Source organism: Oryza glaberrima, chromosome 1, assembly GCF_000147395.1.
Source record: "Oryza glaberrima chromosome 1, OglaRS2, whole genome shotgun sequence".
Taxonomy (NCBI): Eukaryota; Viridiplantae; Streptophyta; class Magnoliopsida; order Poales; family Poaceae; genus Oryza; species Oryza glaberrima.
In genome coordinates this window covers 31,896,852-31,920,363 of record NC_068326.1, presented here as the reverse complement: position 1 = coordinate 31,920,363, position 23,512 = coordinate 31,896,852, and the positions used below count along the sequence as shown (strand labels likewise).

Genomic DNA, 23,512 nt, shown 5'->3' with positions numbered 1-23,512 from the left:
CAGTTGTTTTAGCATGTGGCATAGGTATTATGATTTTAGAGTTTCACAAAACTATACTGCTTACCAATTATAATGTGATCCACTGCATACGAAAGTTCTAAAATCAAATCTCAAATTTACAAAATCTTTGATCTCCAAGCATACATGCTTTAGCTATCCAAGTAATAAATCATTTCTTATTTTTTGGTAAGGTAGTAAGCCAAATTGGTCAATGGCATGGTTTTGCAAAGCTATGTTACCGTCAATGATGTGCCATATGTTAAAGTCGTTGTGATTTTGTGTAACTTAGATCATATAATATCGGTGGTTTTATATATGGAGCATTACCACTCTGCATATCAAGCAGGATAGCTCTATGTCATACGTAATGCAGTATACCGTTCAATCCACCGATCATGTATATATCCACAGATTACAAACCAAAACGTTTTGTGCGTGCTACACATGTGTGATCGACGAGACCGAACATATACCTGTTTATTTAGCGTTTTTTTGTTGGGTTTATCTCCTTGGGCGATAAGGCGGGCTACGCATCAAACGTAGACGCATTACCGGTCCGGGATTAAGACCCTAATAATTCTCGCTATTTATGTTATCCATGCATACGTAACGCGCCGCCGTAGAAATATGAACGGGTGGGGCCCGGATCTGTGACACGCGGCGAGACGCGAGGCTTTGGGTGGGTAGATTTTGAGTAGAAGCAGAGCCTTGAAGGGTAAGGTCGGCGAAAGATTATTAAGATTATTGCAGATTGAAGGAGTTCTATTGGTGCAGAGCTAAGCAGCACGATGATTAGTGGGGTGAACTGATCACATATGGAACGCGTGGGAATGTGTGATTGATGATGGATTAATTAGGTCATGTTAATTATCTTTGGTGATTAATTAACTGGTGGACTAGACACAAATCGATTGGTTGAGGATGAGCCAGCCTCTGCTATAGCTAGCTAGCTAGCTATACAATTCTTTTGTTTGCATTCGAGACGACGTTGATCATTTCAGTTGTTTGATTGTAGACCGGGTTTTGGGAGTTGACTGTGCACGTCGTATTTGTTCTTGATTTTTCTTTCATGTGGAGGGGGGCAAAAAAGTCAGAGTTTGAGACTGACTAGTACGGTGTAGTAAATCAGAGCCATCTGTATGTCCTTCATTGGCTGCCTTGGTCTCCTTAAACTAAACTAATATAGAGATTTAGAGCAAGTTTAATAGTATAGCCCACTACTAGCTCCAATTTATCTGTAACCAATCTAATAGCCAATTCATACAATAACTATTTACTATACTATTAGTATATAGTCCCACCTGTCATACACATACTATGTCTTGGAGTCTGTGCTGCAGCTGGCTACAGATCTGTAGCCCGCTGCTCTTTTCTCTCATCTTTTATCTTATTAAAATATGTTTATAGCCAGCTAATAGTCTACTATTGTACCTGCTATTAGGATCACTATTAATTGTACGTTCGTAATTTAGCCAATCATTAGAAATTCTTGGCATTTGAGTATTAGCGATAATAGCTGCAGATATAGTGCCATAAATAAATAAACTAACAAGCTGGTGTGAGCTTACGTGAGCACGGCCATGTTCAGCACAAAAAATGGAGTTGAGCGCAACTAAGAAGATTATATATGTTAATATTTCGAGTCAACATATTTAAGAAGGTTAACGTGTGATATGAATCTTTAGGGCTCTGATTGTTTCTCTACGGCTGAAGAGATGTGGAAAATTAGACTAAACAACCCGCAAAAAATATATACGGGCAAAACAAATCCATCTTTTTTAGCAGTTTAAAAACAAAATTTTAAAAATAAACAACGACAAAAAAATCATCACATTTACTTTAAATTAAGTGTTAAAATTTTAATTTATAGTTAAGTTGAATAAGACAACAAGTACTCCCTCCGTCCCAAAAAAAAGACAAACGCTGATTTCCGTGTCCAACGTGACCGTCCGTCTTATTTGGAAAAAATTATGAAAAAAATTAAAAAGACAAGTCACGCATAAAATATTAATAATGTTTTATCATCTAACAATAATGAAAATACGAACTATAAAAAAATTTCATATAAGATGGACAGTCAAAGTTGGACACGGAAACCTAGGGTTTGCCTTTTTTTTTTTTGGACGGAGGGAGTATACGAGAGGGGGTTTATACTTGCAATTCACCCCAGGCACCAAGACACATAGGGTTTTTAATTAGCCAATACAAACCTTGCCAAGAAAATAGGAAGGTAAAGTTTTGGTCATTAATTTTGGTAAGTGTGGGTATTTTAGTTTATGGCCATAATTTGAGAAACTACGTATACTGATTGACTTCATCAAATTGTTCGCAACATTACTTTGCCATTTTCTTGTGTGATTTGTCCTAGCTGTAACCAATCAAGTGTGCACCCACGCTTGTGTGCAGTCGATTTTGATACACGTTAGCTAAGCTTGTATTACTAATACGAAGTTTATTCTTCTTTTCTATGCTACCTAATTTCTGTAGATAATACAAACAGTGTACATCTCCGGGTTTTATCACTAGGCCACACAGTCAGTTAATCTGGTCTGAAGATTTTTTTTTGAACGACTTGCACGAGACGGTGCGAAGTTCTATTGATAAAGCAGGAAAATATTACAAGATTACAACCCTAGAGGGTCGTAACCAGGAAAAAGGAAAAAATATACCACCACCCACACACCGACAGCACCAACACACAAGCCCGGGAGAAGGCTAGCACCGGACCGGCCGCCGCTAAGCGTGACCGACCGCTGCTAGACCAAGAATCCACCACCACTCAACCTCTGCCGCCATGTGGGATCACTGCACCGGCGCCCCCCGCCGGCCAGCCTTCGAGCGACAAAGACCGCCCACATCCACCGGCAGCTCCTCCCTCGCGCTGAGGTCGCCTCCTCCACCGCCGGCCGCGCCTCTCGCGCTAAGCCGACCTCCATCTCCGCCGCTCGCGCCTCTCGCGCCGAGCCGGCCTCCGCTGCCATCAGTTGTGCCTCTCTACGCCAAGCCAGCCTCCAACCCCTCCTCCAAACACTGCCGCGCCGGCCGGATGCGGCCGTCTGCCACGCCCCCGGCTAGCCACCCGAGATTGCCATGCCTCCCCCTATCGTGGTGACGGTCGCCACCACCGCAGCCACTGCTGCCCTTCCATCCCTCCGCCATCTCACCATCCTCTCGCCGTCGTCGAGCTCCGATAGCACACGGTGCAGACTGCCCACCGCGAACTCGTCACCACCATCGCCGCGACCACCAGACTCCTCCGGCGCTAGATCCGCCGCCGGCGCGGCCAGGTTCGCCTCACCGACGCTATCCCCTTGCCACCTCCGCCGCCACCACAGCAGCCGTTGCTGCCCTTCTATCCCCGCCGCCATCTCGTCATCCTCCCACACCTTGTTGCCGTCGTCGAGCTCCGACGACACATGGCGCAGACGGCCCGCCGTGGTAGCCCGCGCCGCTGTCGCCGCGAACTCGTCGCTACCACCGTCGCGACCGCCAGACCTCCGGGCGCTGGATCCGCCGCCGGCGCGGCCAGGTTCACCTCACTGACGCCATCCCCTCGCCGCCCTTGCCGCCGTCGCCATCCCCGCCGCTGGCTGCCGTCCTGCCAGATCCAGGCGCGGATCTGGCGGTTTCCTCCGCTGCCGCCAACGCCTTGACGCCGCTGCCACCACCACCAGACACCGCCGCCGCACCGCTCAGCCCCGCCGCCGGCTGCTCCACCGCCAAATCCTGCCGGGCGGCACGGATCTGGCCGGTTCCGCTGCCCCCGAGCAGGTCCCCCTCCCATGCCTGAGCGCGAGGACAAAGCCCCGCCGCCGCCGTCCTTGTGGCCGCGTGGCTTTGCCGGTGGCCGCTCGGGCGGCGGCGAGGCAGAGGAGGAGGGAAGGGGAGACGAGCGCTGATGAGGTCGTCGCCTCCCAGTCGCCCGTGAGGGAGGGGCGACACGAGAGGTCGGAAAGCCTGACTTACAGTAGTTGTACTTAATACTCCTTGGTCTGAAGATTTAATAGTAGTTCCGTTTGAATATGGTCTAAGGGGTATTTACATTCTTCAAATTAAACTACCCACTTAATTCCTCCTATTTTAATAATACTATCAATGAGATTTAATTATACATATACAAGTACATTCTACAGAAGTAGTACATCGGTTTAGGTGGGGCATCAGAGTCTGCAGCAGTATATGTACATACATGCTGATGAGGCGTCCATCAAACCGGTGAGCAATCAGGCCCTCTGGCCCTCGGCCGTTGGTAGCTCGGTGAGATGCTCGATTAGGATTGGGAACAGTACTGGGGGAGACCGGTGCTTATGGCACAATGATTTTGTCCATAATTCCCGGCCTAATCAATCAACTTCTAAAGGACCGTATAATAGTGTAGTGTAATCGATAAGGGGGGGTACGTGTATTGAAGAATCTAAGCAAAATATCATGGATTTGAAGTAAGGTTGCTACATTTTCTTTTGACAAGAAAAATAAGCTGGAAATCCAAACAACAACTAGCATACAGTAGCAAAAATCTATATCTGTTAGGGTGCTAATTACGTTATTCCATTTGCAATAATTAGTGGACTCCAGCATTGCATTGCTCAAGAAAGGTACGCACTGCTTAACCTCGGCAAAGCTTGTACTATATGTATTTTGAAACATTTTTTTTTGTTTGGATACAATATTCATGCCGTTATTTTAACCCAAATAAATTAATTAGCTAGGCACGCACACTTACCCACTGAGAAATTAATGATTAGTCTTGTTTTTTCATGGAGAAAGACGATGGCTAAAGGACAGACACAATCAACAAACGGGGTAAGAAATTAAGCCCTTGCTCGCCGTTATCGATACCAGCGGACCCTTCGCTCGAGAAGTTCTATGAGTGGCAGCACTCCCTTTTTTTCATCTTTGGATTTTAGAATGGTGTTTGTAGTTTTCAAACTGACACTTTTTAGGTTGCATGACTCAGTGCACACATCACCCCACTTGCTTCTGCTCTCAACTGCTAGTAATGCGTGCAAACATCTTTCGATCACCTGCAGACCTGCTCATCATAATCTAGAAAAAGGAAAAGAAAATACTTTATCGTGAAAGTACTAAGATCAAAGATAGTCCTTTCTTGCAAAAAAAAAAGAAAAAGAAAAGGAGAAGAAAGATAGTCCTACCTTTATTTCCACCGTAGCATCTGTAGGAAAATCTAAACATCTAATTAGTAGCAGGTTTTATTCATAAAACAGGGGGAAAAGAAATACTTTATCAATTATCATCAAACCTACTAGACGAAAGATATATCTTTATTTCGACAGTGGCCTCTATATAGTAAAATATATATCTAATTAGCAGGGTCTTTTGCTCAGATTCTCATGTTGATGAGTTGATCATATTTTACCAAGCATAGATATATAATACTAGCACACATTGAAACAGAAAATGTGACCATTGTGAAGTACGCAAATGGCAGGCCACAGGCGTCTCCAGCAGGTAAACTAGCCCAAACAGCTGGGAACTCTGCAGTGCTGGGGGAGACATCTACGGTACGTCCCGGCCAGCACGGCAGGGGTCCTATGCTTGCATGGTTAAGACAAATGATGCATGGTCCAAAACACGGTCGTACCGCGAGAAATGCGAGATCGATCACATTCACACTCCGATAGGGGCGAGGGCGATCGCCTGCAAGTGCAAACATGGTGGGAGGGCGGCAGGGGACAGGCGGGTTAATGCGGGCAACCAAATTGCAGGACCCCAACTAAGCAAAAAATCCCATCATTGTGTCTTCTTGTCGTCTCTCTTAATCCCTCTCCTTAATTCGATGTCCCAGTGGCGTTCGAGCGAGCCCAGCCGCGATTAAATCAAAACGAGTGTGGGTCGGATCGATCGATCGATCAGCAGTGCGGTACGCTTTCGTTTCGCTTTCGGATTACCCCCGTCGAACCAGGCAGCCTGTCCCCCAACCCCCACAAAGCCAAGGCCACAGCCTCCGTCCCCCGACACCGTCGCTCTCCGTCACTCACACGCCCAACCCATCGCTCGATCGCATGCATGCACCGCGCCGCACACCGCGAACCGGACGACGGGACGGCGACTCGCGGTGGATGGGGGTACGCGCGCGCAACTGTGCAGTGTGTGCGCGGGTGCCGGGTGGTGGTAGGGGAGCTGTACGCCTGTACAGCGTAGCGTACAGGGGATTCCCGTGATGCGAGGGCACTTGGCCGGGCCGGGGGCCGGTTGATTGCATTGGCCACGGGCGGCGTGGCGCGGTGCGCGTCCACGAACGAGTTCGGTGTGCAAAGGCCCCAGGGCGTGCGGCGGCCGGTCGAACGATCAACCGAACCGATGGGCTCGAGGAGAGGAGACGGGAACGGACAGCGGTGGGGCGTTGCAAAAGCGCATGGCTGCTGCCTGTGGCGTGTGGGATCCCCATATGCCGCGCGGGACACGCCATGTGGGGAGATAAATTTTGTACTGGAGTTGGTGATCCGAGAATGCGTTTGTGTTCATTAAGAAAAAGAAAAAGGGGGGGGGGGGGGGGGGGGGGGCGAAAAAAGAAGAGAGTTTTGTGTTAGTGCCGCGCCGGATAGACGGATGGGATCATGGGATCTCCTGTACTGTGCGTGGCCTCTAGTTTGTGGTAGCGATCGAGCTGCTGATGACGGCAGATGGCTCAGTAGTGCTTGCAAAGTTGCAATATAATTTTGTTGGCTCGACCTGCTTTGCTTCCCTGCTCAGATCTTCGGCGTGTTTGGCATGCACATATTTGGACAGTTATCATGCAAGAAAATGATAGTGTATTGTACTATCGGGTCAGCACGAAGCCAAAATAGGGTCGAGCTAGCGTCAGGGTGGGCAGCAGGGGCCTCTGGTATTGGAGTTAGCATGCGACGCGTTGTGGGATCGGCATGTGCTTTGTAGTCTTGCGTACATAAATGTTTTTGGATGCATGCATATGGTATACACTCCATATTTTGCTATTATTATGTTATTTTCAAAATGTTACTAGAACTTAATTAATTCAGCGGGCAATGTCTAATCCGCTGATGTAACGCTGAGGGCCTGTTCATTTTGATGCTAAAAAAAACCTTACCAAAGGCCTGTTCACTTTAGTGTCATTTTCAACCTTACCAAATTTTGGTAAGGTTGTCAAAAAAAAAAGTGGCTACATTTAGTTTGCTGTCAAAATTTGGTAACTATATAAGAAATCATCAAAATGAACAGGCCCCAAATTTTGCCAAAATTTTGATATAGTTGCCAAAATTTTGGCAAACTTGCCAAAAATTTGACAGGATTTCTTATATAGTTACTAAAATTTAATAGCAAACTAAATATAGCCACTTTTTAATAACTTTAACAAAATTTAGTAAGGTTGAAAATAGTATCAGTGAACAGGCCCTGAGCTTGGCCAAACTTGCTTCCTAATTACTATAGCTAAACAGCAATGAATAATGTTACGCCGAGCAAGCTGTGATGTTGGTCAGTAAACATCATATATGCTTGTATGACATGATAATCGATAGCTTAACAGCTCCGAGCCATTCACAAACACACGTTAGCCCGATATGCGATCGATTTTGCTAAGCTAGTCCCATAGGCGATAGCTGATGGATGAGCCGATAGTGGTGGGCTTGCAAGTGGTCCGGAAAAACTTCACCGGGCCCTAAAAATATTCGAGCATATGGGTTTCATGATTTTCTGACTTTATTTGGGCCATCTTGGCCCATCTATGTTAATGGGCCGGGATTTTAGTTCGAAATATTGATCACACATGGATGTGGGATTGAGGCTTACCCGAATTTACTTTGTTTCATAATGCGGCTTCGTCAGATTCCGAGCAAACCAAGAGCATATACGGTCCTTGTGAATGAATTATGTAAAACACGAACAAATCGTGTCTCTTCCGGAAACATTAGATTTCTAAAATTTTTGACCATTTCTGTTTCCTGGTGATACTCTGTGCAAGACGGACTCCAATAATATCTGACTGGTTTGTTTTGTTCTGAACTTGATAATCGAATTAAAAAACTTGTTCCCTTTGAAATTGAGTAACTGGCAGTATGCTATCTGATCGATAAGACAACAAAATAAACTCCTCCTCCACGTTCAGAAGAGGAGTAACGAGCAGCTACTACAATCACACAGCTTAAGCTATAGGAACGTACACATATCAAATCATCAGAAGCCTACGGTGCCACCACCGGACCATCTGCTGTTGGCCGTCGACGCTGCCGAGGTCCGGTACGCCGCGGACGGCCGCTGGTTTGCGTTGCTCACGTACTGGCGCACCGGATCGGCGTTCCCGGCAGGCGCGGTGGTGGCAGGCGCGGGCGCCGCCGCGGCCACCACGTACTGCTGCACCACCAGCACCGACACCGACATCGAGAAGTCCGACGACACGAGCATGTCGCCGATGGGCCCCAGCTCCGGGCACTCCATCCAGTCCTCCAGCGACGCCGTCATCGGCGAGCCGGCCTCCCCGGGGCGCCTCCCGACGATGTACAGCTCGTGGAGGCTGTCGTCCATGTTCCGGATGGCCGACACCGTCTCCTCGCTGTTGGCCACCACCTTGTCGGAGTACGAGATGGCGTCGTTGCCGATGTTGCGCGTCCTGAAGTCGCCGAGGTACTCCTCGTCCATCTGCAGCTCGGTCTTGCCTTCCGTGTCCATGCCGATCGAGCGCGGGTCGGCGTCGGAGGCGACCGACCGGTAGTTGGTGTTGGAGTAGGACCTTACCCGGTAATCCGGCGGGACGAACCGTACGACGGTGAGGGCGACGCCCGGGTGCTCGACCATCCTCCACGCGTACGCGAGCGCCTCGCGGTCGTCGGGGCCGCCGAAGAAGAAGAGCGCCACGCGGTGCAGCGCCGCCATGCGCGCCGCGGCGGCGCTGAGGCCGCGGTCGACGAGGATGGCGACGGAGCACGGCGAGGTGGAGAGGAGGCTCTCGTTGAACCCGCGGATGGACGGGTTGATCGGCTCCATGGCGCCGTCCACCGTCTGCTGCTTGTGGAACGGGACCACGATCAGCGAGACGTGCTTGTCCTCGGCGAGCACGGACACGTCGTCGTGCATGGTCTGGTACGGCGACACCGCCGCGAGCGTCTGGATGGAAATGCCTCCTGCGTCACACAAGCACCCCGTGTCAGCTCAAGCAACCGCGCGGCGTGCGTTGCGATGCTCACCGGTGTGCCTCTCGTAGTTCTCGAAGGCGTTGAAGATGTGCTCCGTGACGGGGGGCAGGGTGGAGGATGAGCTGCTCCGGTTCTGCTTCGAGGCCGACGCGGCGGCAGCGGCGAGCATGTTGGAGGCGCGGCCGGTGAGCTCGACGAGGTGGAGCGCGTAGATGAAGATCGGGGAGCGCTTGGTGGGGTTGGAGAGCTCCAGCAGCGAGAGCATCGACGGCACGTTGCGGGTGGTGTGCACGCAGATCAGCATGCGGAGCTCGCTGTCGTGCCTGATGCGCTGCAGGTTCCGCCGCTTGTACCCGACCAGCCGCCGCGACGGCCGGTACACCCCCGTCACCACCGGCGTCACCAGCGTCGTCATCGCCACCGACACCAGCACCATCACCGCGAACGACTCGTCGTCCAACACCTACAACGAACGCCATTGGCGGCCATTACGGAGCTTAGAAGAGGAGGAGATCAACGTGTGTCAAATACTAGTATGTGTTTTGTACCTCCTTGTCACGTCCGATGTTGAGCACGATCATCTCGACGAGACCCCTGGTGTTCATGAGGAAGCCGAGCGCGATGCCCTCGCGGAACGGCATGGTGTAGAGCGCGGCGATGATGATGGTGCCCATGATCTTGGCAAAGCTGGCCATGGTGAACACGAGGACGAGCAGGCCGACGGTGATGGGGTCGCGTATCTTGGAGATGTTGGTGCGGAGGCCACTGATGGCGAAGAAGAGCGGGAGGAGGAGACCCGTGACGAAGTCCTCGAGCTTCTCGATGAGCGCCACGCCGAGCTGCCCGCCCGGGATGACAAGCCCGTAGACGAAGGCGCCGAAGACCGAGTGGATGCCGATGGCGTCGGTGCACACGCCGGCGAGCATGACGCCGGTGAGGATGAGGGAGACCTGCATGTCGCTGACGACCTCGCCCTCGGGGATGCGGCGGATGAGCCACCACATCCCGGGGCGCACGACGTAGAAGCAGAAGAGCACGAAGAGCACGCCGGCGAGGAGCACCCACAGCGACGACAGCGCGGTGCTGTTCACCTCCGAGATGGCGATGGCGAGCGCGAGCAGGATCCACGCGCACATGTCATTGACGATGGCGGCCGACATGGCGATCCGCCCGAGCTCCGTGTTGAGCAGCTTGATCTCGGCGAGGATGCGGGCGAGCACCGGGAACGCCGTGACGGAGAGCGCGACGCCGAGGAAGAGCAGGAAGGAGGTCTGGTGCACGTTCCGGGACACCTGGTGCCGGAAGATGAAGGACGTGGCGATGCCGATGCAGAAGGGCAGCGCCATGCCGGCCACGGCGACGAACAGCGCCTTCTTCCCCGACCGCCGGATCACGTCCAGGTCCATCTCCAGCCCGACCAGGAACAGGAAGTAGAGCAGCCCGAGGTGCGCCACCGTCTCCAGCGTCAGCAGGCTGCGCTGCGGGAACACCATGGTCGCCCAGACTTCCACCTGCCCCATCACCGACGGCCCGAGCACCACCCCGGCCTACGCTGACAACGCCGGTGAATTCATCGGCATCGCATGCACGCCGTGAATCTGATGGACGAGAGGGATTGATGGGCACGTTAATCTTTTACTTACGAGGATTTCAGCGATGACGCGGGGTTGGCGGAAGGGCTTGAGGAGGACGACGAGGAGGCGGGTGGTGACGACGATGACGGCGACCTGGAGGATGAAGAGAGGGAGGGAGAACTCGAGCGGGTTGACGCCCTGCCAGATGCCGTTGGTGGTGATCATCATCGGGGAGTAGCAGACCACCGAGCTGGTGGTCTTGGGGCGCGCCGCATCGGTGATCTGCGACGTCACGTTCGTCGGCAGGTCGTCGGCGATCAGGGCCGGTACCGTCGAGGCCATCTTGGCGCATGGCACGTCCGCACGCACGCACGCTGCACGCACGCACGGGGGCCCCTCACCGGTTCCCCTGCTTTGTGTTTTGCCGGTGTTGGTTTCAGGGGAGATGGTGGTTGTGGCGACGAGGTCGAGAGATGGCCCGAATGGAGGGAGGAACAGGTCAGAGGGGGGGTCGATTTCGACGTCGTGCTGCTTTCTTGGCCGGTCGCCCGGGGACTTTGGAGTTGTGGAGGGTCTCCGATTTTTCATGTCCGCGTTGCGTGGTGTTCGTTGAGGCCGGAAATTGCATTTGAAGCCCAAATCTCGTGTTATATTTTGGCCCATGCAGCCCATGCGTTCTGTACAAGGCCCATACCATGCATGCATGGATTGAAGACGTGCCACATGGCCCAAAAACAACCCTTTGGGCCGTGGTCTTAGGGACACGGAAAATGCTGCGAATAGGTTCACTTTAGGTCCTATGTAGGCCGGGTTTAAATTGTGTCCTTTGACCGCGATACCAGATAAAATGTGTCTCTCAACTTACAAAATTGGTATACATGAGGTCCCAGGATAGTATAGTTTTTGATTTTGCAGCCAACCCAGTTGAGTCAGCGTGGGACCACGTGCGCCCCACATGTCAGCAGCCTCTTCTTCCTCCTCTTCCCTCCTTCCCCTCTTTTCCCAACTCTATCCATAAATCCAGGATGAGAGGCGTGGATAGAGACGATGGCCGAAGAGGAAAGGGGCGGCGATGGCAGTGAGTGGGAAGCTCGAGCTAGAGTTGGAGTAGTGGTTCCGGTGAAGGGCGGCAGCAACAAGTGAGGAGCTTGAGCTAGAGCGATGGTTCTGTTGGAGGGTGGCAGCTGGCCCTTCCCCTTCCCCTTCCCCTTCTCCTCGCTGTGCTGATTGCTTCCATTCACTGCCATTTGATTACATCCACGAGGGGAACAAAAAGCTATTCACTTCCTCTACTCTCACGTCTCGCGCTCCATGGCTTACAGAGCTCATCCGCCTCCTTATTGACCTCCTCTTCGTGTTGACCAGCAAGCCGAGGAGGCGGCAACACCAGATGGGATGATGACGAAGCTGGAGATGGGGACTCGAAGAAGAAGCAATAGGTTGGGTGAGAGATGGTCGAATGAGAAATGGGGTAGAGAGGGGATAGGGGGAAGAAGAGTTGGCCACTGACATATGGAGCCCATGCTGACTCAGCTGTGTTGGTTGTTGTCAACTCACCATGCCAATTAAAAGTTTAAAATCAACTGCTAGGATCTCAAATACATTGGGTTAATGATGTAATTTAAATCCAACGTCAAAATATGATAGACACTTAAGGTGAAGTTATTCCAAAGGAAAAATTTGCTATCGGACACCTAAAAGATATGTAATTGGCTATGAGATACTGCAAATACGTGAATTGGCTATAGGACACCGCAAAAACCTGGTAATTAGCTACTGGACACCGAACACCTTATTTTATTATATCCAGTGTGGATTGAGTGAGAAACAACAAGAAAAGTACTATTTTGCCCCTATCTCAATTAATCGACAGACGCTACCCCATGGCGAGCGAGCGCTCCAGTTGGCACGCACCACCATCTCCGGCATCGCCGCCCTCCGCGATATGACGCGTGAGCGCCGCAACAGCTCCAATGGCCATGGCGATCTCTCCTCGCTCTTCGCCGGCTCCAACGACAACGGCCCAGTGCCTCCGATGTTGGCTTCGTCGGCACTCGGCACCATCCGTCATGCCCGGCCACAAGAGGGTTAGGTCCGGTATGGATGGGTTCATTAACCACCACCCGGAGCTAGCTAGAGCACGACCACTTGCTGCTGTTGCCTTTTCTTGCATCTATTTATTTGGAGTGGTACATATTGCAATCTGAATGCAAGCTAGTACATATTGAGTACCAAGGCAACGGTGGAAAAGTCAAAGCTCTACTACACCGACACACCGCGTTGCCGCTGTAGTTCTCGAGCACGAGGTTGCCGGAGTCATGGAGCCGAGCTCGCCTGGGCGTCCTAGTGCCACCGGTGGTGAGGGTTCTAGACCACCTTTCCACCGTAGTCGGCGAGAATGCGCTGCGGCACGCGCACGCAGGGATCCACCCACGTTGCAGACTTGCAGCTCAGAATCCAACGACGACCGGCGGAGTGCACGCGAATCAAACCGAGAAGGAGAAGACGGTGGAATATAGAATATGGCGGCGAGCAGACAAGAGTGACGGCCGTGCAGCAGATTAGAGAGGGGATCGAGCCGAACGGAGCGAGCCGTTGGGAGCCGAAAATCTGGTTTTTTTCGTTGTTTCTCTCTCCGTTTTGTTTGGAAATAATAAAATAATAGCTTGAGTGTTTTCAGCAAATTACATGTTTTTTAGAGTGTCTTGTAGCCAATTCATGATTTTACAATGTCACATAGCTAATTACACATTTTTTGAGTGTCCTGTAGCAAATTTTGCCTATTTTAAATGCCGCACCAATAGCTTGTGCGAAGGTAGCCTAGTGGTTGCAGCGATCTAAGTAGTACCCTAAGGTATTTAAGTAGATAGGAGCAAATTTTAGATTGGGTTGTTTGCGGGGCTAAGTTTCTAATTTAATTGGTCGCATATTTCCAATTAGATGTAGAGGCTGAATAGAAAATATACAATAAATAAATAAATAAATAAATAAAAAGCTCGCGCGAAGCAACCAGCCAAACCACACACATGACACACCTCCGCTACACATGCACCCCTGGCCCGTGGGACAGGTGCCTGCGATCTCTCACCCAACGCCGGTCCGTCGCCTTGGCAGCGCTCCCGCCTCCGAGTCCTCGTCGCCCCTCGGCCCGTCGAACGGTGCGGTTGCCCAGTTGCCCACACGAAACGCCGGAGTGGCCCCGGGGGCGCAGGCGCGCAGCCACACGCCATCGGAGCGAGCAGTGGAAGGGAAGCGCGTGTGGTGCGACCGTGCGTCGCATCGCACCGGCCGTTCGTTTCTCGCGTGGCGTGTGGCGCGCGTGTGCGTGGAACGGAGGGCGGGTTGGTTGGGTGCGTTGGGGATTTGGTTCGTGTGTTGCCCCAACTCTGTCCCGGGCTCCCGGCGTGCCTAACTAATCAATGCGTACTTGCGTAATTCCGGGGAGCGTTTAGCGTTATGATGTGTTGCTGCGCAGTCGTCCTAGCGTGTGACTAACAAAGATTACGACGCACGATGTCGCGTCTGTGCCTTGCTTAATTTTCTCTTTGAATGACAATGACAAAGTCCCGTATACTTTGATCTACTAATTAAGCCGGAGATAAATGCACCGACCGTATATGAGTTATTCTCTCCATCTACTTTTCATAGTCATATTTTCAAATTTGAAAAATTTATTTTTGATAGCCATATTTCAATCCAACAATCTATCCTCTTAATGACTTTCTTGGATTTAATACGTGACTCTCCATTCCTCTACACAAGATTGGCTACATGGGCATCGAGAAATGTAAATATTTATGAATCGCTTGTTTACAATGAATGACTAGTAATATGTTTAAATGGATGATAAGTAGAATTACTTATTATTGGTGTGTGTGACAAGATGAAATATGACTATCAAAAGTAAATGGAGGGAGTACTACGAATAAAACCCGGGCGGACGTCATATATCCTTATGCATGTTCACGATTGATTAGGAAATTTCAATGTCAATGCAAGTAGCTTGACATTATATGGAAAGGGACTGCTAGAGCAGGTACAATTGGATGACTCAGCAGGCTTCAAAATATGCCACATCATTTAATTCCTAGGTGAAAGGGAGAGAAACAAGGAAAGAGAATAAAGCCGGCGGCTAATCTACCGCCTGGCGCCAGTACAAGTTTTCATGCGCGAGTAGCACAGGTGACAGTAAAATAATGTTTTACGTGGGACCAAAATCGACTGAGCAGGGAAACTGTGATTAAAAAAATAGAAAAACTGTCATTGGAAGCTATGTAGAGATGGAGTGCAGCTCACTACTGTACGAGCTAGTTTTGAATATTAACTGCAACATGCTGACATGGTATTTTTGCCGCCGGTAGCGAGCACTACTATTGACCTTGCTCTTATGATACAATGTAGTAGATGGCAGATGTAGGGATGATTATTCAGTTAGTTGGCTGGTTTTCGAGAAAATAAAGTATATGTATCGGTTGTACGTTATCTCCAACCACATTATAAACAACTTTAAAAACGGGTTGATTAGGCGTGCTATTTTACATGACATAATCGACTAAATATATTATTGTCCTTGTCATATATAAATTATATATGCACTTGGATATCGTAGTGTGTTAGTTAAAGAAAAAAATAACTGTTGTAGAGATACACGAGTTGTAAAAAACCACCCTACGTTGTTATTAACATCGTTCTCAGCTTGCTTATGTTCATTTGTTTTTTCCCCTGGAAAGATCTGTGTTCTTGGCTTCTACTATTTTTCTATTGACATAGCAAACTAATAAGTTGTGCAGAAACATAATTGTGCTACAAATGTAGCCTTTTTTTCGAGTAGATTGGTTGGATTATACTACTATATGTTCTAGAGAAAAAAAAATCCATTGGAACAGCTTTTCTTCACGGAGTTAGACACGTTTTTTTTTTCAGTTACTCATTGGAATGGCCCTTTTCTTCTGTGAATCTTGTAGTCTGTACGGCTGTACCACGCCAATAATTATAATATGTTGAATTATGCAAAGGTTCTTTCTAGAGTTCGGTGAAATAGTTGACTAATGATTTTTTTTCACATCATGTCATACATTATTATTATTTTTTATATGCTGATGCCTCTAACACGTCTCTCCAGGTATATTGCTAAAATGAGGAATGAGGCCAAGAGGTTCATTTGACAATTAGTTTGGCTTAGGGTGTATTAACTTTGATGCCATTTCAAACTTTACCAAAGCAATAATAAAATTTTAGTAAGGTTAGTAATATTGTCAAATTTTGGCAAGATAGCTATTTTGAATATGTTCACTTTGTTACCAACGTACATGCTACTAAATTTTGATCATTACTGTGCAGTTGCCAAATTTTTAGTATATTTACTAAAATTTGATAAGATACAAATAAATGCACATTTTCGTTAACTTTAGAAAAAAAAGAGTATGATTTGAAATGGCATCAAAGTGAACTCTTAATGACTTTGAAGAGCATATATGTATATGGTATGATACTATGATGCGTTGCCTAGTCGTTCCGCTTTTGTTGGTGACACTAGCTAGCACAACACTCTGATGTTCAATTCTAAATATGGTACCTCACCATTACGTGCTTTTATTTACTTAGGACAGACATGGAGGAGGTGAGATCGCACATGAACCTTGAAAGCACCTCTTAATTGCTCTAGCTTAGCTCGACCAAAATACGTGAAAGAAGATTGGGAAAAAAAAAAAGCACCATCACTCTCTGTCGAAAGAGAAAAAAAAAACTGCCGTACGTCACATCCTATTTCCGTTTAAATTTCTAATGACGACTCCCATGGTCCAGGTCCAGCACGAGTGCACGCACAAGGAGTCAAGGAGGACAAATCAATCCCCCGTAGCGCCTAGCGTTGGAGATGGACCAGATGGTCGTGTACTAGTGTGCCACTCGCCTCGTCCTCTCGTGAGGTGTGTGTCTCCTCCCCTTTTAAAACCCCCCAACGAAGAGGCAGGAGCAGCCGAGCAGGACGAGGAAGAAAACCCAACCCGCGCGAAGCACAAGCACAGAAGCAAAAGCGAACGACGAGGAGAGACGCGACCACCGCCGCGGGTCACTCCCCATCCCAATCTCATCCAGGTAAGTACGCACCAAATTCTTGATGCCCATGGCGAATCTATCTTTTGCAAGAGAACTAAAGAACGAGCGGTGTGTTTCCGGATTATTCGGGAGTGCAGGTTGTTTTCTTGGAGGAGTCTCTTTTGAAATTTCGCTTCTCTTTATTAACTCTGTTAGATTGGATTTGAGCGGATAGAGGAGGGATGGATGGGAATTTCGGGAGCGAGGAGCGGATTCTGTGGCCGGTGTCGGTTCTTGCCGGCATCGCCATGTGCGCCGCGGTAAGATGTCCACTTAACCCGTTAACCCTCTTTCTTTTTCTGGCTTAGTTTTCAGCACTTCAATCGCTCAGTTTTAGTCTGCTAGTTTGATGCCATGTTCATGCTTTTCTCGGTTTTTTGTTTTTAGTAAATTTCACAAAACTACATATTTTATGGTCCAAGTTACAGAAAACCACACGCACTTTGACACTTGGCACTTGAGTACATATATTTTGGTCGTGTAGTTTCACAAAACTACACTATCGATGTATAGATTCACCCGCGAGATGATGTAGTTGTTTCACCTAGGACGAGGACATGACATTCTATTACTAGCCATCGCACGAAATTAATATGATGCCACGTCCTCATACTAGATGAAACAACCACGTCGTCATATCACAAGTGAATCCATTCATCGATAGTATGGTTTTGTGAAACTAAACTACCAAAATATATGTACTTAAGTGCCAAGTGTCAAAATATGTGTGGTTTTCTGCAACTTGAACCATAAAATATGTAGTTTTGTGAAATTTACTCTTTGTTTTTTTTCTCTCTATGAAATTAGTTGTGCATGTTGCTTTCTGTGTTGCATGGAGGTTGTCCAAATACTACTGTTAAAGTGTCAATATCGTTAGGAAGATAAGAGGTTAGTAGCTGGTGAAATTAATGCGGGTGGCCACAGCTCTGGAAGTCTGGATGATGGTGCTTATACTTGTCAATTGGTGATAACTGATTCATGATTTGTGGCTGCCTGGTATTGATAGGCCGTAGGTTCAATGCAAGAATGTGACATTCAACCGTGCTGAGCTGAGCAAGACAGTGTTGATTGTTGAATAGTTTTCGCTTAAGCGAAATATCTCATTTTCGTGTAATTACTGCTCTCCTGTTGGAATTTCTCTAGTTAGTGCAGTCAGTATAACTCGTGTGCTCTGGCAAAGGTTCTCTAGTTATTTTGGAGTAGTCTGCACTGTTTCTCGTCATTTGTCGTGTTCTGTTCTGTTTCTCTGCACTGTACTTCATAGAAGGAAAAGAAGGAAACATTGGCCGGGCACATTCAGTTCTGTTAGGAATAAGGATTTTTTTTTTGCACGAAAAGGAATAAGTATTTGTTTTTCTCAATGTGCCTAATACCAATATCATGAAAACTTATGCTGCAATTTATTTATGCAAGGTAGTATGTTTCCCTCAATTAGACATGCATCCTCCAATGTGAGGTTAGTTGGAGATACATTCACGCATTAACAAAAGAAATCTGCTCAAGATATATGCATGTATCGATTTATTTAACCAAGTTGAGCATTGTCCTTTGTGTTGTTGAGATTTACAGATCTCAATGTAAGTTCTATGAAGCATATAAACGAGTACATGCCATCTGCAAAGGGGAATATTTATCCGTATGCAGAAGTTGCGGAGTTTGTTCCCTAGATCACATGGTAGTGCTAATTTATTTTTAAAAGTACAGATTGCTGAAATTAGACGTGATATCCTCTTCATAGTATACGCCATCCTCCTTCACATCAAAGGTGTGTGAAAAATATGCTCTGTTATGGGTTATGTCTTATGTGAATAAGAGTGGTACTTAGGTTACATATCATATATTCAATAGTCAATGGTGGCAATAGCTGCCTCTTATTTTCGTTAACTACTGTCTCCTAAACTGAAAATGATATTCTATATCTTGCTACCAATGTTGAAGCAGATAGTTTTATCTCTTTTAGAATTCATTGTATCTTGCTACCAACACTCATCATTTTGCCCTTCCAGGTATATGACATAACTCAAAAGGTTAGCTCTCATTGCTTCAAGGGTTATGACAATTTAAGCCCAATGAAAAAGGTTGAATGGAATAATAGGTAAGATATTCTCCAACACAATTTTTGTTATTTATCTGCTGTCATTATTGTTGCTTGTTTTCCATTTTGAGTCTAACTACATGATGCCACTTGTTGATAGGGGTTTCTCTACATTCCATGCATTGGTTGCAGCTGTTGTTTCTATTTACCTGGTTGTGATATCTGACCTCTTCCATAGCAACATAATAATTGATAGAAACTCATGGCTATCTGATGCCATGTTTGGGGTAAGCTGTTCATTTCCTGCTCTGTTCTGAGAAAGTTAAATTTTCTCATATAATTTAATTATGCACACCTTTCAGAACAAAATAAAAAGAAAATCTAAAAAATGTTCTTCATATTGTTCTTTGCATCAACTGGCACAACATGCAAATGATAACCGTATAATGTATCATTTTAAATTCATGTATTGTGCAGGTCTCGATTGGTTACTTTTTGACAGATTTGGTGATGATTCTGTGGTATTTCCCCTCTTTAGGTGGAAAGGAATATGTAAGTATTACACTGTTAGAGTGAGTGCACGTGAATATACTGGCTATCTGTAAAACTTGTTGTCTCAGTTTCTCCCTGACCAGGATTTATTTTATCTCAGCTCCTGCATCATGGACTTTCGATGTATGCAATCTGTCTTGCTCTGTTGAGTGGCAAAGCACACATGTACATACTCATGGTTCTCTTTACTGAAGCCACCACTCCCTTTGTGAACCTTAGATGGTAATGTCCAGTTCTATTAAATCTGTTTATCCTGATGAAGCTATTGCTCATTCTGAATTCATGATGGTCTGCTGCAGGTATTTGGAGGTTGCTGGTAAGAAGACGCATAACCTTTACTTATACAATGGATTGGCTCTGTTTGTCGGATGGCTGGTATAACCCATGATGACTTGATTTAAATAATTAATCAAATTTTCAGCTCTCCTATTGCTCTTTTGAAACACGTGATTTACAAACCTTTGGTTGGTTTGCAGGTTGCTCGGGTAATCTTGTTCATATATTTCTTCACTCACATGTACTTCCATTTTGATCAGGTATGCATGACTTTACCAGGTTTCCCAGATAATCAAATCAAATATAGCTATTAAATTCATCTACCTTTACATTTTACCGGCAATATTTTTCTTGTTACATTTCTGTTCTAATGCTCTCTGTACGCATATGCCATACTTTCAGGTGAAGTCCATCTTCCCCCTGGGCTTCTACAGTATACTGACGGTGCCACCGGCGCTGGCAGTGATGAACCTATTTTGGTTCTGGAAGATATTCAAGGGAATGTTGAAGACCCTGTCTAAAAGGAGACAGCAAAGTGAAAACGGAAAGGCAGAGTAGAACTTACAAGGAAGGTGGAAGGAGGTTTTGTTCACTTTTATTGTTAGTGCGTCTAACTTTCGACAGATCAAAGTTAAACATCCTTTGTACTTACATTACATTTGGGCGTTTTCTATTCATTAGTAGTATATCTTTTCAATTCTAATTGCCTGCGAGTGTGAGAGCTTTATTGTAGAGTAGCCTGCATACTGCAGTCACTACAATAATTCTAACCTCTCCTCTTTTTAATCGTCCATCCAGGCAACTGTACACTATCTTATAACAGCATTGTCACTCCTCGCTTGGAGCTGCTCACCTACAGACACACAGTAATATTGTACTATCGAACTGTCGGCAACTTGCAGCAATTTTCGTGGACTTCCACGTGCATTTCGTGGATCGATAAGCAAATCATTTGTTATTTTTTTGAACGAATCAAATCATTTGCTCTTGTTATAAAACCTGTGGATTGGTAGTTTGGTGCTTCGGGCCTTTGTGGGGTTGGTAGTGGATCTGATGAAACCTCCTCGACAATTAGGGGTGACAATAGCAGTGGCAGTGTGTGGTGGTAGAAAAAAAATGGCCAAGCGTTTGGGCGTGAGCTTTGCCTTAGCCGCGGAACATGCGAGCGCAGCGTCAAAGACGTGTCGACCAGTAGTGGACTCCGTCCGGGAGCGTTTCGCTTTCCAAGTTTTTTTCCTCCTGCTGTTAATGGTAGTTCCTCTTTGGCCTCCGAATCTCGCTCGCCCCTCTCTTTCTTTGTGGAAACATCGTCCGGATGGTCAGGTAAAGCGCGTAGATAGCTATAGAAATCAATCCTGGAAAAAGTTTGGCAGGGCAAAATATGTGATCAAAATCATATGTAGTAGAAACTTAAAAAACTACTGTACGATGCAAAATTGAATGATTGAGATTTCGTCTACATCGTTACAAGTGAAATTAACTCTTAGTATGATGTAAATTCAAGAGTCAGTTTTAATTTTCACTCATGGTAACGTGTAAAAAAATATCATATGTTTTAATTTTCACATCCTATCTACGATAGTTTTTAAATTTCCACAATATATATGTTATTTTTTTTAGATAATGGAATAAAACATCCCGGCCTTTGTTCATCAGAGTTACAGCCAATTATTACAAAAGTAACACCCAAACACTGAGTGTAGTTCAAATGAATTAAACACACCCAACAAAATAAAAGATCAAACTAAGATAAGAAGAGCACATTTATTCAAGTCTATTTGTGAATCTCCATCCATAGTTTGCAAGGAGTTGCATGACTGTTGTCTCAAGCCTACGACATGCAACTTTCATAAGCTCTCGATCATCTTCACACATTTACAGCTGTGCCCAAAATCGGAGCCAATATGTTGCCCTAAAAATTACCTGCATATATGAGATAGATGATGATTTGTCAAAAACCATATCATTTCTAGTCAACCACAGAGCCCAACATATGGCAGAAGCTCCTACAAGTATGAGTTTACTCTTCTTCTTGTCTACCCCCAAGAGCCAACCATCAAACATATTAGATATGGTAGTAGGAAGGTATAAACCAAGAGAGAACTGTACTGCTCTCCAAACAAATTTTCCATAATGACACTCTATAAAAAGATGTTGAATAGTCTTATTTTTCATAAAAAACATCTTAAACTGCAATTCCAATTTCGTCTTGCCAAATTATTCTTGGTTAGCACAACCCCTTTAAGCAAGTACCACATAAAAATCTTAATCTTAAGTGGCATCTTAAGCTTCCAAATAATCTTATTTCTCTCAATATAACAATTATTAATTAAAGCTAGATACATCGACCTAACAGAAAATATTCCATTCTGATGATAATTCCATCTAAAGCTATCAGAGGATTGATTCAATTGAATATGTACAATAGAAGCACACAATTCATGCCAATATGCAAGATTCTGACCAACTAATGATCTCCTAAAGGAAACATTGAGTGGAACATATCTCATAACATTAACAATAGTAGAACTTTTCCTTCGGACAATAGAGTATAAAGATGGATATTTGTCTTTAAAAGCCAGGTTTCCTAGCCATTTATCTTCCCAGAACCTTATTTGTTTTCTATTATTTACAATCCAAGAACCCATATCTAAGAAGGTATCTTTGACCTTCATAAGACCTGACCAAAAATGAGAATCGCCCTGTTTCTTATTAACTTGGGTTATAAACTGATTTTAGAGATACTTTCTCTTCAATAGATTTTGCCATACACCTTATATGTTATTTACACTACATATTTTGTATGGTCGATGAGAATCCAAATGGTTTACAAAGCTGTAAATTTTAGGAGAATGTAGGTGCTAAAACCCCAATTTCTAGCTCTCCAAACGTGACCTATGTTTTCTAAAATCTGGTATGATAAGATTTAAACTCTAGTCTTGAGCGTTTTGAAACAAAATTTAGAAACGAATACGGGCGAAGGACAATTTTGAAATAAAAGGGAAGACAAAGTGTTAACGCCTGCCATCATGACGTTTGTCTTTCTTTCCTTCCCTGAGTAGGAGTCACGTTAAGTTGAATTTTGGTCTGAGTATGAACAGTGTCCTGCAATTATTTTGACTATTTGCATTATTGCTTATTCTATGTTATCACTATTTGCATATGAACATAAGCATGTACAAAGGTATAGACAGGTATGAGTTCTATGCTATCTAGAGACTAACGTCCTACAATAGTTGAAGACAATATGATCTCTACCATTAGTATATCAAAATACTTTTTCTTACTCTTCTTTTCTTTCTTTCACCACCATACAACAAAATTTGCTCTAATAAATACGAAGAGTCGACTGTGAACAGTTACCATGCATAACAACTATATTTCTCTTTCCTCCTTTATCTTTCTTCCATATTACCAAACTTACTTGCATGGTAATAGAGAGAGACCACTAATAAAGACCATTGTACATGCTCTTATATAATTTGTGATGGCGTTGAGTACTCAACAGCAAGTGTATTTGCATATATGGACGAATACGATTCTTTTTTATAAAGGAAGCTTTTATTAATGTCAGACGATTATATCAAGTTGATAGAGCCATACAAAGAAAACAAAACAGAATACTAAACGTTTGAAAACATAATAAAGATACAAAGACGGGCTCCCCCACAAAAATTAAGAAAACAAATATGGGATTAAAAGGAAAATTTCTGAAATAAAGACAAGAACTAAGCTCCACCACTACATCGTCTGCTTTTGTTCCTTTCCCCCTTTGGTGGATGCCACGTTTTTAGAGTTGAATTTTGCCATGAGCATAAACAATATCGTCATACTCTGTCACCGTTTTGACTATTTAGCATATTGTTACC

General features: G+C 45.9%; 2 protein-coding genes across 5 annotated transcripts; one reads left to right on the top strand and one right to left on the bottom strand.

Moving 5' to 3' along the window:
* Positions 1-7,928: 7,928 nt before the first annotated feature.
* Positions 7,929-11,389, bottom strand: LOC127771658 (cation/H(+) antiporter 15-like). Its single transcript, XM_052297587.1, has 4 exons — positions 10,754-11,389; positions 9,659-10,657; positions 9,162-9,573; positions 7,929-9,098 (listed from the first exon to the last, which is right to left on the bottom strand). Exons 1-4 carry the CDS (start codon positions 11,387-11,389, stop codon positions 8,155-8,157), a joined length of 2,991 nt encoding a protein of 996 aa, XP_052153547.1. The 3' UTR covers positions 7,929-8,154.
* Positions 11,390-16,495: 5,106 nt separating this feature from the next.
* LOC127765427 (uncharacterized) lies at positions 16,496-20,621 on the top strand. Of its 4 annotated transcripts, none has more exons than XM_052290354.1 (10): positions 16,496-16,780; positions 16,937-17,040; positions 18,787-18,875; positions 18,976-19,102; positions 19,293-19,367; positions 19,468-19,589; positions 19,667-19,742; positions 19,844-19,903; positions 20,046-20,243; positions 20,442-20,621. In XM_052290354.1, exons 2-9 carry the CDS (start codon positions 16,963-16,965, stop codon positions 20,199-20,201), a joined length of 783 nt encoding a protein of 260 aa, XP_052146314.1. In that variant the 5' UTR covers positions 16,496-16,780; positions 16,937-16,962; the 3' UTR covers positions 20,202-20,243; positions 20,442-20,621. The 4 variants fall into 4 exon arrangements, 3 of the variants coding, with proteins under 3 accessions (XP_052146314.1, XP_052146302.1, XP_052146294.1); XR_008016121.1 differs by having other exon boundaries at positions 16,497-16,780; positions 20,046-20,273; XM_052290342.1 differs by lacking the exon at positions 20,442-20,621 and having other exon boundaries at positions 16,879-17,040; positions 20,046-20,340.
* The last annotated feature ends 2,891 nt before the right edge of the window (positions 20,622-23,512 follow it).